This window comes from Sarcophilus harrisii, chromosome 2, assembly GCF_902635505.1.
Source record: "Sarcophilus harrisii chromosome 2, mSarHar1.11, whole genome shotgun sequence".
Lineage (NCBI taxonomy): Eukaryota > Metazoa > Chordata > Mammalia > Dasyuromorphia > Dasyuridae > Sarcophilus > Sarcophilus harrisii.
This window is the reverse complement of record NC_045427.1, coordinates 248,193,274-248,206,674: the sequence shown is the minus strand read 5'-3', so window position 1 is coordinate 248,206,674 and position 13,401 is coordinate 248,193,274. Positions and strand designations below refer to the sequence as shown.

At 38.9% G+C, this 13,401-nt stretch overlaps 1 protein-coding gene across 9 annotated transcripts in view; it reads left to right on the top strand.

Moving 5' to 3' along the window:
• EXD3 (exonuclease 3'-5' domain containing 3) overlaps positions 1–13,401 on the top strand; it is a 428,763-nt gene that overhangs the window by 244,798 nt on the left and 170,564 nt on the right. For all 9 annotated transcript variants that reach the window (XM_031951937.1, XM_031951943.1, XM_031951935.1 and 6 more), the window contains 2 exons: positions 12,522–12,575; positions 13,250–13,381. In XM_031951937.1, coding sequence (XP_031807797.1) covers positions 12,522–12,575; positions 13,250–13,381 — 186 coding nt within the window. The remainder of the gene's footprint in view (positions 1–12,521; positions 12,576–13,249; positions 13,382–13,401) is intronic.

Sequence of the window (13,401 nt, the reverse complement as noted above, 5' to 3'; positions counted from 1 at the left end):
TTTGTAATATAATATGTGGTTTCATTTTTTGAACTAGGTTTTTCTTTTTAATCGTTTGCCTTTCCTAAGAAAACAACAGCTGACTAAGAGGGGAGAATGGTTGGGGCATCACAAACGGGGAAGGCAGTTTAGAATTTTTTGCCTTGGATAATCCATGTAGAGATAATTGGCTATGTTTAGAAGGGACCACCATTATTGCATGTAAGCAGCTAAGCTGGGATTTTTCCCCCCTGTATTTTTCAACTGTGTTATCAACTCTGACTGACTAGGAAGTGAAGATTCCTGTAGCTTCAATGTCATTGCTCCATCTCTTGTAGAAGAGAGAACTGATTCAGGCAGAAATCCTGGAATTATTTGAAATGTGGTTCCCATTGTCTTTGTCAGCCCTCAGTTGCTAAAGCAACTGTAAACATTGTTGCTCTCTGGAAAGGCCTCCTTCTCCTTGTGGATTTTATCCACCTAAGAAAGGGTTTCTTTTGGAAAAGTGTGTGGAAATGTAGGTGCAGGAAGAGTGAAGATTTATGTCCCCAGAAGACTGATAGTTGCCATTTCTCTGAAGTTGGGATCCCTTTTCTAAAACAGCCCTCAGTCTCCCACAGCTTCATTGGGCCACGGTAGACCAGCCTTACTAGGAAAATGAGGAGAGAGCCTGTACTCCTCTACCTGCCCATCTCAGTTTTGGAAATCTACAAGAAATTTCTCTCCCTCACAAATTCACAGCTGCTTCAGCTCTGACATGGGCCTGAGGGTTGGAAACTGTCTTCTTTTGCATGTGAAATGGCAAATACTCAATTCTTAGGCATTTGATGAATGAATGGAGGTAGAGTGGTAGAACTGACTGTAGTCATATGAGGAGTGGGTGACTGTGGCCAGTATCACTATGTTCCCAATACCTACAATTTCAGGGCTTTCAAACCACTGGAGATAGGCTTTTAGTACCCATATAAGGTCTCAGACTTTGAAGCACACTTGCCCATGTGTTCAAAAAAATTCGGTTTAGCCATTTTTGGTGATTATGAATGTCAAATAAAAATAGAAGTCAAGTGCTTATGAACATTTTTTCTTACACATGTAATTTCAGAATGGCTTAGTGATTACTGAATGCAGTAAATTCTTTTTCTTTGGAAATTCAGAAATAAACATGAAAAGTAATGACAACTAACTTTTCAGTAGCCCAAGAGTTTAACTTTCTGAGAATTCATGTCTACTTTATCCGTGCACTTTAAAACTGGGAAAGACTTTTATATTCATATTAGAGGCATCAAATGGTTCCGACACAGTAGAGAAATTGAATGTTTAGGAGAAGAAAGACAAGAGCCTGAAAAATGAAGAAGAGAACAGTGACTTAATTGTAATTATCACCTAATTGATGTCCATTTTCTTGTCCAAGTTCCAGCTACTGAAAACACTAGCATTGTTGATTTCTCATTATTAGTCATCTAACAAAGCACACTTCCATGCTTTGCTCTATCTGTTATAACCTTCAGTTTCTTTAGTAAGCGTCACTGGTGCATTGTTGATTTCTCATTATTAGTCATCTAACAAGGCACACTTCCATGCTTTGCTCTATCTGTTATAACCTTCAGTTTCTTTAGTAAGCGTCACTGGTGTCTCAGACCCTGTACTCCTCTGATTTCTTCCCTTCCACCAAAATAATACAATACAATATACAATATGATCTTTAGGATATGTGTGTGTGTGTGTGTTTATTTATATGTGTTTAGTTATCTCCATCTTTCCCCTACTGAACTTAAGATGCTTTTGACCACTTGCTGATATAACAGTAGGTAATTGAGTTTCTGCTGAGTCTTGAGTCCTGGAAATATGATTTTTCATTTTGTTCATTATAACAAAATCCCACTGCAATGGAACAATTTGTAGAGTTTGTAATAAAGTTTTAGTAGTAGGAGGAGTAAAAAAAAAAAATTGAGCTTCAACTTACACTTCTTTGAACAGATAACAAAAATTTGAATTAATAAAAATCTAAGTTAAATTTTACTGATTTATTTTTTATCTGAGATCTTGTTTTCTAACATGCCAGATCAATGCTTCCCAAAAAGAGAAGCCCAGAAGAGGTAGGACCATGTGCCCCAAAGAGTAGCCAGTTTGTCCCTGATGTCTCCTGGGAGCAACTCAGGATTAGTACTTCTCTCTAAAGAGTGGGAACATCTCCTAAGGAGAAGGCCTAGCATAGGACACTTAACACACTAATCACTAAGTAAAACTTGATTGATTAGATGATTAATTGTGAAGTGCACACCTTGCTGAAAATATGTCCTTGGGGAGAGGGAAGAGACTTTGGAATATTGGCTCCACTGATTTTGAGGAAGAGGAAAAGTCAGGTCAGTGGAAAAGACAGACATTTCTTTTACCTTTTACAGAATTCCTCTTCCTGAAGCCTCAGGGTCCTTTATATTTCATTCTCTAAGATGTGAGAGACTCTTAGGGATTAGTAGTGGTATAATTTGTCTCCAAAATAACAATTCCCCAATAATTAAACTCTGGCAAGTAAGGTACCAGTTAAAATATCAACTGAAACCTTCTTTGGGAATTGGCCTTCAGGATGTATGGTTAATTGGGGTCAGTGGACTCATGCTTATCACTATTGAAAATAACAAAGAACAAACTTTTCACCTGCTATATAGTCTTTTTGAAAAGATACCATATATAGTCTTAGTTCTGTCAAAAAACACGAGTTATAATCAGAAAGGTGTGTGTAAAATGGCCAGGTCCTAGCCTTCCAACTTGATAGTATAAAAAATGAAGTCTGGAAGGGAATATGGGAGGATCTCTAAATTTGGACATGTGAGAGAATATTATGTACCTTCCTTCCTAACCCTGCCACTCCCTTTCTCTGTAGCAATCTTTCCTTACTCTTCCCCACACTTGCCAAAGCTAGGGTGGCTGTGTAGAAACAGATGTCCCTAAATTTGTGATTCCTCTTAGTTCTGAGAACATGTTTTTTGGTTATAAACCCTAAACAGAGAGTTGGGGCAAGATGGAAGTGAAAAATAGTAAGATGACTCCAAGACTTGGAGTAGAGCCTGGAAGTCAGCAGTTAAAACAGAACCATAAGGTAGAAATGGAGGAGCAGTCTAGAATGATGTCAGAGCAAAACCATAGCTCAGAATCATTTGGGGAAGCTGAAATCAAGATAGAGAGAGAGAGAGTTAGAGGTCAGGCAGAAAGATAAGAGCCATGAGCACAAAGACACTGACATTGGTCAAGGCACAAATGCCAGTAAATGGACAGAAACCAGGTTTTCAGGATTTGTAGGAGCAAGAAGGGCAGCTGGGAGACACAAAGAACAAGAAAGAATCTTGATAATGGAGATAGCTTTCTTGTTACATATACTCAGTGTTTTTCTTAGGGAGTCAGAAACCAATCCCAGCAAACATTCATTAGATGAGGTTGAGCTGATGATTGGGAATGTCTAAGTGGAATGATCTGTGTGTAAATAGAGTTTGAAGTAGTTTTTGACATGTAGATCCTGATAGTTGCTTTGTTCCCTTGAAAACCCCATCTTCCTGTTCCCATGCTCCTGTTTGTTTTGGACAGATTTATTGAAAATACCCTCTAGTTGATAATCACTTTCTGCTTCTAAACCTTTTCCTAAGTTGCCTTCTATGCTAGCCTGCTAAACTTTTTCTTTCATTGAATTCCAAGAATTCCTGAAATCCCACCTCTTTCCAGATTCCCTGACTAATTAGGAGACAGGAAGATTCTCCCCAGTCTCAGCTAGGCTAACTATAAAGTTTCTGTGATACCCCTGGCCTTAGCCCATTACTTATACATAATGCAACTTTAACCCTTGGCCTACTGGTTTCACTAGCTCAGAGACCATGTTGTTTTTCCTTCTCAGACAACATCTGATACAATAAGGGCAGTTGCCTCTCCACCCAGAAACTTGTTTGGGGTGTTCGAGAGCACCTTGGCAAATATCCCTATTTCCCACCAACATACTCCCATGTGAAGAAGTACAGAACATCCTTATTCTCTCTTTTTTTTTTTTTTAATTTTTTATTTAATAGCCTTTTATTTACAGGATATATACATGGGTAACTTTACAGGATTAACAATTGCCAAACCTCTTGTTCCAATTTTTCACCTCTTACCCCCCCACACCCCCTCCCCTAGATGGCAGGATGAGCAGTAGATGTTAAATATATTAAAATATAACTTAGATACACAATAAGTATACATGACCAAAACATTATTTTGCTGTACAAAAAGAATCAGACTCTGAATTATTGTACAATTAGCTTGTGAAGGAAATCAAAAATGCATGTGTGCATAAATATAGGGATTGGGAATTCAATGTAATGGTTTTTAGTCATCTCCCAGAGTTCTTTTTCTGCATAGCTAGTTCAGTTCATTACTGCTCCATTAGAAATGATTTGGTTGATCTCGTTGCTGAGGATGGCCTGGTCCATCAGAACTGGTCATCATATAGTATTGTTGTTGAAGTATATAATGATCTCCTGGTCCTGCTCATTTCACTCAGCATCAGTTCGTGTAAGTCTCTCCAGGCCTTTCTGAAATCATCCTGTTGGTCATTTCTTACAGAACAGTAATATTCCATAATTTTCATATACCACAATTTATTCAGCCATTCTCCAACTGATGGACATCCATTCAGTTTCCAGTTTCTAGCCACTACAAAAAGGGCTGCCACAAACATTCGTGCACATACAGGTCCCTTTCCCTTCTTTATAATCTCTTTGGGATATAATCCCAGTAGTAACACTGCTGGATCAAAGGGTATGCACAGTTTGATAACTTTTTGAGCATAGTTCCAAACTACTCTCCAAAATGGTTGGATTCGTTCACAACTCCACCAACAATGCATCAATGTCCCAGTTTTCCCGCATCCCCTCCAACAATCATCATTATTTTTTCCTGTCATCTTAGCCAATCTGACAGGTGTGTAGTGGTATCTTAGAGTTGTCTTAATTTGCATTTCTCTGATTAATAATGACTTGGAGCATCTTTTCATATGACTAGAAATAGTTTCAATTTCTTCATCTGAGAATTGTCTAGAACATCCTTATTCTCATAGAAATACTGAACCCCACAAAGATATAAAAGATTTTTTTAAAGTGACAATTAAAGGGATCGATCTCTTAGTACCTATGGGTCTCCAGTAACTGGCATCTCAACTCTTAGTGTTCTGTCCTAGATTCCACCACTTAGAGTATCATTTTTTGACACTTACTTCTCCCACCACCTTTCCCCCACTATGATCTGTGACCTCTCCTATACAGATCCAAAATGTTCCTCTATTAGATAGCATGTACCTATAGGGAACCAAGGAGTCCTCTGTCATTTCCAAGTAGAATGAAGAAAACTATTGTCTCTCAATCCCTTATACCTCAGATTATATCATATACCCATGCATAAGAATACTGCCATTAAATTTTTTCAAACCTCACCTTGGCTTGGAGGTGATCCTGGCTTCTCAAAGGCTTTACCGGTGCCATGCAAGCTACCAAGGCATACCAAACCTAAGTAACTTTGAAGAAGCTCTTCACCAGGTTTGCTCCTGAATGATGCATTTTTCAGTCACATAAACCTTTGAAGACCCATTACCAAATCAGAAAATCTGTGACTGTGTTGATGAGGGAGATTTCCCACTGATGAAATCTCAGATAGTTGAAGAACTAACATAAGTAGGGCAAACCACAGATTACAGCCAGTATTCCCCCAAAGCATCAGTATATACAAAAAGCTTAACATCTGGAAACCTATAAGGCAAAGGTTAGCCCTACCTCCTAATGTCTTTGGAGAGTAGCAGAGTTCTACTTTGGTGGTAAGAATGTTTTCAAATTTCTTCATCTGACAATACCAGCAAAGCCAGTTTTAACATATGCATGTGAGTTACATGACTGGTACTTAATGTTTCAGAGATTTGTTTCTCAGAGAAAACTCTGACTCTTCGTTGGACCAGCATATAAACAGGGCTGTCCATACATTCTAAATCCTGTAATGTCCTCTTTGGATGAGTCATTTTGATATGTTCCCAAGGTATGCAGGATGGTTCAATTCAGCCTATGCTGTCATTTATAGGCACAAACCAGAAGCTAGAGTCTAGGGAGCTTCTGATGGGGAGTCATAGCCATGAATACACTGCCATCTTTCCAAATAACCAGACCTGAAAATGTCAGGCATACAGACAAGTAACATATATTTACTAAGTGCCTCCGGTGTTCTATCAGTGGAAAGAAATATAGATTCTTAGACATGATCATGTTGGTATGTGCTTAGATTAATGATTCCCAACTTTCAAATATGAGGACTTTTATTATAGCTTTTTATTTACAAGATATATGCACGGGTAATTTTTCAGCATTGACAATTGCAAAACTTTTTGTTCCAGTTTTTCCCCTCCTTCCCCCCACCTCCTCCCTCAGATGGCAGGTAGACTAATACATATTAAATATGTTAAAGTATATGTTAAATACAATATATGTATATATGGAGGATTTTTTTAATGTCAAAAAACTTAATACCCCACACATGGCAGTAGGTTGTATTAGATATTAACATTTAATAATTAAGAAAACCTATGATAACAGAAAGGTACTTTTTGAATGAAATATTTTTGTAATCATAGTAGCATATAAATTTATTTGAAAAAGAGTAATGTACATATACATGTGTGTGTGTGTGTGTGTGTGTGTGTGTGTATTTGTGTATATATATTTGTAAGTCATTGTATTTTTCAGGTTACAGAGGCAATGTTTCTTATTCAGAAATATATTTTTATATGAATGGTTATTTGTAATATTGAGGCACAAACCATAGTTCTTTGAAGCTAACTTTCAAATAACAATGCTTGGTACAAATATGGATTTATGAACTCATTAGAATGACTCCATGACTCCTCAGAAGTCTATAGTCCACAGATTTTTTTGGTCCTAAAAGGAAAAGATCATTTTATTAGATATGTATTTCACCTGAGAGCAAGAATATTTGCACAAAATAGACAATAAAATGTTCTTTTAAGTGACTGAAAAAATAACTGAATGACTTCTCAAGTCCCTCCTGAACAATTTACTCCAAACCACAATGTGGATTTGAGGGTAAGATGAATCTTTGGGATTCTCTCAGTAATTCTGCTCTCAGGGTGGAAGGAAAGGAATGAAAATATCCATATGGAGGAGCCAACAGGCCTCCCAAGAGAAACAAGATACCACCTGGATTAACCTGATCATCTGAAGAGAAAAGATCAACATTGTGGGGGAAGGGAGCTAATTCTGAGTAGTCCTCAAAAAAAAAATTTCTAAGAGCAAAGATATGTAGAGATTACAAAGGCAGTATGCTTGAATCCTCACAACCTTAGCTGAATTGAGATTTAGCATCCCCTTTATCTTCCTGTTACCACCAAAACTAAGGATAGAGATCCTGTTCAGTGCCTGTCAGACCTGTCACAGTCGTGTCATTCATGATTATGAAAGCCTGTGAATTATCTGTACATGCCCTGGTCTCACTTCAAAGAAGTGATTTCAAGATTAATTTCCAAGATATTTCAATTTTACAGATTTATACATATATGCACTTTATAAAATAAGTATGTACTAATAAAATGAACTCAATAAAACAAATTATATTTTTCTCATTGACTGTCATTAGAAAAGTAGATATGATGATTGAGGAAAAATAGATTGAGTAAAAAGTTTTGTTTGATTAAAAGATGGCAATTTACCCCATGACATAGATAGAAATGGATTATAGATCTGGTGATTTTCTAATTTTACATCATTGATCCCAGAACTTAACTTCCCAGCTTTTCCTTTTGTTTGGTATAGAAGGCTCTGATGTCACATCTCCAAGTTCATTGTTTAATATGAAGTGTTCCAATTTAAACATTTAAGTTTCAGGCTTATTTGATCAATAAGTTCAAACTTTGATACTGTAACAATTAATCACATTAAGTAGATGTTGCAAAACCTAACATTTTTACTAGGACAGGGTTTGAATGACTGGAGCAGCAGATTAAATGCTATTCAAGTCCCAGCTATAAGAAAGGGCCCAATCCCATCTATTGCTGTCGGAGCTTTGAATCCTTCCTACAACTTCTTTATCTTGCCCAGAGAGAGAACCCCAATAACACTGCAAAATAATAATAAGATTAGAATTTTAAATTCATGAAAAGTTTCAATCATTACTTTCTTGTATTTGAAACATCTAAAGAGATAGGAAAGACTCATGAAACAAGGAAGAGAAGGTTATAGGATAGAGTCTTAGAGCCTAAAAGGGACCTGAGAGGTCATGTGGTCCAAACTCTCTCTCTTATGGATAAGGAAACTGACTGAAACCCACAGAAATTAAATTGGGGGGGGGGTGAGGAAAGGGAATAAGTATTTATTAATTATTTATTAAAAGCTTACTATTTGCTAGGCACTATGCTAAGCACTTTTTACAATTATATTATTTGATCCTTACAACAATTGTGGAAAGTAGATGCTCTTTTTATCTCCATTTTTCACTTGAGGAAATGGAGACAAACAGGAGTGAAGTGATTAAATGTTTGAAGTTGGGATTTAAATTTAGATCTTACTGACTTCAAGGCCTGAGTTTTATCTACTGCATCACCTAGCAGCCTAAATGACTTGACCAAGATCACCCAAGGGGTAAAGGGTAGAGCTGGGATTCACACTCGGGTCTTGTAACTAAAACCAGTACTCTGTTTTTTACAATGCTGCTTCTCCCCAAAGTGGGTAAATCTCATTGTCACATTTAAGAAAGAAACTAAAACTGGGAATTTAAAAAAAAAAAAAAACTTTGATCTGGCAACATATTATGAAAAACAAAACTTGAATGGGAAAGAAAATATTTATGAGGCAAACATTTTAGCTCCAGACGTCCTTAAAACCACTTTCAATAGATGATAGTGGTTAAGACTGAATAATAGTTACCCTAGTGCAGAAGAATGTCACGCTGATCCTCTGGGGGATCTCGAGTAACTTGTCTTCTCATAGAATGCACTAGATTTGTCTTGGTGGGTTAAGGAGCAGGACCTGACCTCTTGGGACAACAGATGAATCCCTGAGGAGGTAGAAAGACCATTGGGAGCCTTGTAATTTCATCAGGCACTTCTCTTACCTTCCCTGAAGGAATGGAGCTAGGATGGGGTGGCTCCTGAGAGGACCTACGTTTCCACACCAACCCAGCATTTGTGATACATTCAGGTTGGAGTTCACTCTGACTGAGTGCAGGGTTCACTTTATTCTTTGTGGTGGTAGAAATTCAATGCTCTGGGATTTAAACAGCATCAAGAATGTGATGGGCAGTTACTAAGTATGTTGGAGGTGGGGCCGTTGGGTCACAGGAAGAGACAGCACTGAAAGGATTGTCTCAATTGCCTGCCTACTTAATCCCTGATTGAATGGTTATGATGAAACTGTAGGTCAAGACTAAGAGAGAGCTTTTCACTTTCTAAGGTCTGCTTTGTGCATATTTCTACCAACAAGATTTGTTAGTGTAGTCTAACTTGGAGCTATCAAAAGGGGATCAGTTACCTGGAAAATCCTAGGTATCAAAACAGCAGAATGTGCATGTAATCACTGAACCTAGTCAGTCAATAAAAAGGCATTTATTAAGCACCTACCGTGCATCAGACACTGTCCTAAGTGCTGCTCTGGTTGTTAATCCCCAGTTCTGGAAGAGGACCCTAGCAGTAGGAAGGTGAAGCCATGACTTGCAAAGGCAGAAACAGTCCCTGCCCTTGAGGAGCCAATATTCTAAAAGAGGAAGCAATATGTCAAAAATTGTACATGCCATTAGCTCTGAAGTCAGGAGGACCCGAGTGCAAATCTCATCTCAGACCCATGACAATTCCCTAGCTGTGTGACCCTGGGCACACACCAGATTTACTTACTTAACTACTTAACACCAGATGCCTTAGGGGGAAAAAAATTGTATGTGCAAGTTACACAGAGTATAAATGAAAGGCAATCCCAGGAGGAGGGCACTGCTAATAAGAGAGACTGGAAAAGCCTTCCCACCGACAGTGGAATAGGAGATAGCCAGGAGGCCCCTGGGAGTGAACAAGGACAGCATTCTTTTTGTGAATGGGGTGGGGGAGGGGGAGAAGTAGGAGTCAACCAGTAAAAAAAAAAAGAGAGTCGAGACTTGGAATGTTAAATATATCATGAAGGCGGCCAGTGTCACAGGATTCTAGAGTGAATGGAGAGGAGTAAAGTGTAAAAAGTTTGGGAAGGCAGGCAAATGTTTGGTTATGAGGGTTTTAAAAACCAAAGAGGATTTTATATTTGATACTGGAAGTAACAAGGAGCCACTAACTTTATTGAGTTGTGGTTACCAACACACCCACGTCTCCTTCATCTTCAAAAAATTCTCATTTGAGTTTCTATCCCCAGTGACTATCCCATCTGTCCTTTGTGGCTGAACTCTACTTCCTCTCTTCTCATTCCCTTCTGAACTCTCTACAATTTGTCTCCAGCTGCATCGAGCCACGAGACTGCTCTCTCCACAGTGACAAGGGATCTCTTCCGCCAGATCTAAGTCTGGCTTCGGTCTTCATCTTTTTTGACCTCTTTGACGCCATTGGTCCCATCAATCACCCTTCCCTCCTTGATGCTCTCTTCTCTCTAGATTTTCTGTACATCACATTCTCCTATTCCACCTCTCTGACCCATCTTTCTAATTCTCCACTGGGTGGTTTCCAGATCATGGCTACTTACCATGGATGTCCCACAGGGCTCTTTCCAGGGTCCTACTCTCCCTCTATGTTACTTTACTTGATGATTCCATCAGCTCCAATGGATCCGATTATTATCTTTATGCTGATGATTCTCAAATCTCCAACTAACTATAGGATATCTCCAATTGGAAATCTAGGAGACATCCTAAATTCAGCATGTCCAAAATTGAACTCATTTTCTTTATACCTGTACCCTCTCTTCTTTCAGACCTCCCTATTACTGTTGAGGAGACCGCCATAGGTGTCGTCTTTAGCTCTTTGCTCTTTCTTCCTTCTATATCCAATCTACTACCAAGACCCGTTAATTTTATCCTTGTCAGATCTCTTGAATACACCATCCTACTCACCACTTTTCTCCTTTGATACTACCAATATTCTACTAGTCTCTCAAGTCCTTACATCCAGATTCTTGCACTAGTCTGCTGATCAATCTGACACAAATCTCTGCCCATTCTAGTCCATTCTCCATTTTGCTGCACTGTGATTTTGATAACACAGGTCTGATGATATCACATCCATAAATGTGCAAGCGCACATGTATGTGCATAACACCAGTCCTCCCCACCCCGCCTCAGTAAACTGCAATGGATCCCTATTTGAGGATCAAAAACAAAATCTACCTTCATAGCCTGCTCCCAACCAAACTTGAATCTACTTGTACCTTACACCTTCTTTTCTCCCTTCTCATTCTGTTCATAGTTAGAGAAACTTTCCCAAATGTTCATATGTACTATTTGCGTCTAACCTGTGGCAGAGTACTCCAAGCTCACATTGGTCTGATCAGTCACAGTCAGACATACTATAACTCAACGCTACCATAGTAATGTCAAGAGGAAGAGTGATTTTAATAATAGCTTTTTATTTTTCAAAATATATAAAGATGGTTTCAACATTCACCCTTGCAAAACCTTGTTCCATACTTTTCTCTCTCCCTGTCCTCCCCTAAACAGCAAGTTTATATGTTAAACATGTTCAATTCTTCTAAACTTATTTCCACATTTATCATGCTGCACAAGAAAAATCAGATCAAAAAGGGAAAAAATGAGCAAGAAAATAATAACAACAAAGGTGAAAATATTATGTGGTGATCCACAATCAGTCCCCATAGTCCTTTCCCTGGATGCAGATGGCTCTCTTCATCACAAGTCTATTGGAATTGGCCTGAATCCCCTCATTGTTTAAAAGAGCCATGTCCATCACGGTTGATCATCACATAATCTTGTTGTGCTGTGCATGATATTGCTGTGTACGACTACTCATAGTGATGTCATTTTGATCCAACCAATTGTACACCACCTCCTCTTAGTCCCCATACTCTTCAATTCAGTTACACTGGTCTCCTAGCTGCATCACTTGTCTCCATCTCTAGGCTTCCTTGATTTCCTTCTAGACCCAGTTAAAATCTCATTGTCTCTCAATCCCTCTTAATTCTAGTTTCTTCCCTCATTGATTATCTTCTGCTTATCCTGTATATAGTTTATTTGTGCAAATTTGTATGTTTTCCCCTCCATCAGATTGCAAATTCCTTGGGGGCAGGGACTAAGTCTGGCCTCTTTTTGTATCTGTAGTTCTGTACATAGCAAAATGTCACATAGTAGGTGCTTAATAAATGCTTATTGAATGACTGACTGATGATGTGGTCAGACTACTGCCTTTAAAAAAAAATCACCCCTTTCCATATCATCATCTTTGTAGGAAGTAATATTCCTTTTTGTTCTGAGGAGGGACAAATAAGATATTGATTTATTTGTCATTTCTGTCAATTAATTCATAATAACTTAAATTCTGCCTCCAGATTGCCAGAAAGGAGGGGAGAATCATACTGACCTCTGGATCGCCATATCAGAAGGTAAAATCTCAGTTTTTCAGTCTTTCTGTATTCCTTGACTTTGTACATACTTGATCTTGAGAAAGGGAAAGCCTTAGCTCTTACCCACGTTTCCGTTTATATTTCCAAAGATATTTTCTCTGATACGGGCCATATGTGTATGAGACTTTTTGTGGAGATTAGTTCAGAGTTGAAAGGGGGCTCCCCTAATCTTCCCAGAGCCAATTGACTTTGAGTCATGGGTACTTACATTCAGGTGCCCTCCTAGGACTCTGTATCCACAGAGTTCCTTTGGGTCAAGGACCTTTTTTTTTTCTTTTTTTTTTTTAAACCCTATAACCCTTCTGTCAGCTCTCCTCTCCTGTCATTCTTTGAAGACCCAGTCTCTGCCCTGATCCCTGTTGGGCCTGGCAATACTTCTCTAAAAATCGGGAAAAATCGCCAACTTGGACCTAGATGCAAAGAGTGACAATTGAGGATTTCCACAGATTGCTAGAGTGGTGACAAATGTAGCAGTCTGCCCAGAGTAAGGGTGCCATCCACAGCCATGAGTGTGCCACATAGGCCAGACACAGAACCCAGGTCCTCTCTGAACGTCATGGGAAGGCTGTTATAAAAACCAAGCTCTCCCTGTGGGAGGAAGAAAGCTTCTCTTTCCACCAGGCTCAGTTCTGTGTCCCGTATCTGTTTTGCAGCTGCAGGCCCAGGTGGGGGAAGGACGGTGCTTCTCCGTAAACTGCTCTGAAAAGGCCAAGCAGCAGGCTCTCAGCGTCCTGAAGCACTTCAATGTCCGTGTCGCATTCACCGACGTCTTCAGCCGCTGCCAGGTAGGCCCTGGGCTCCCAAC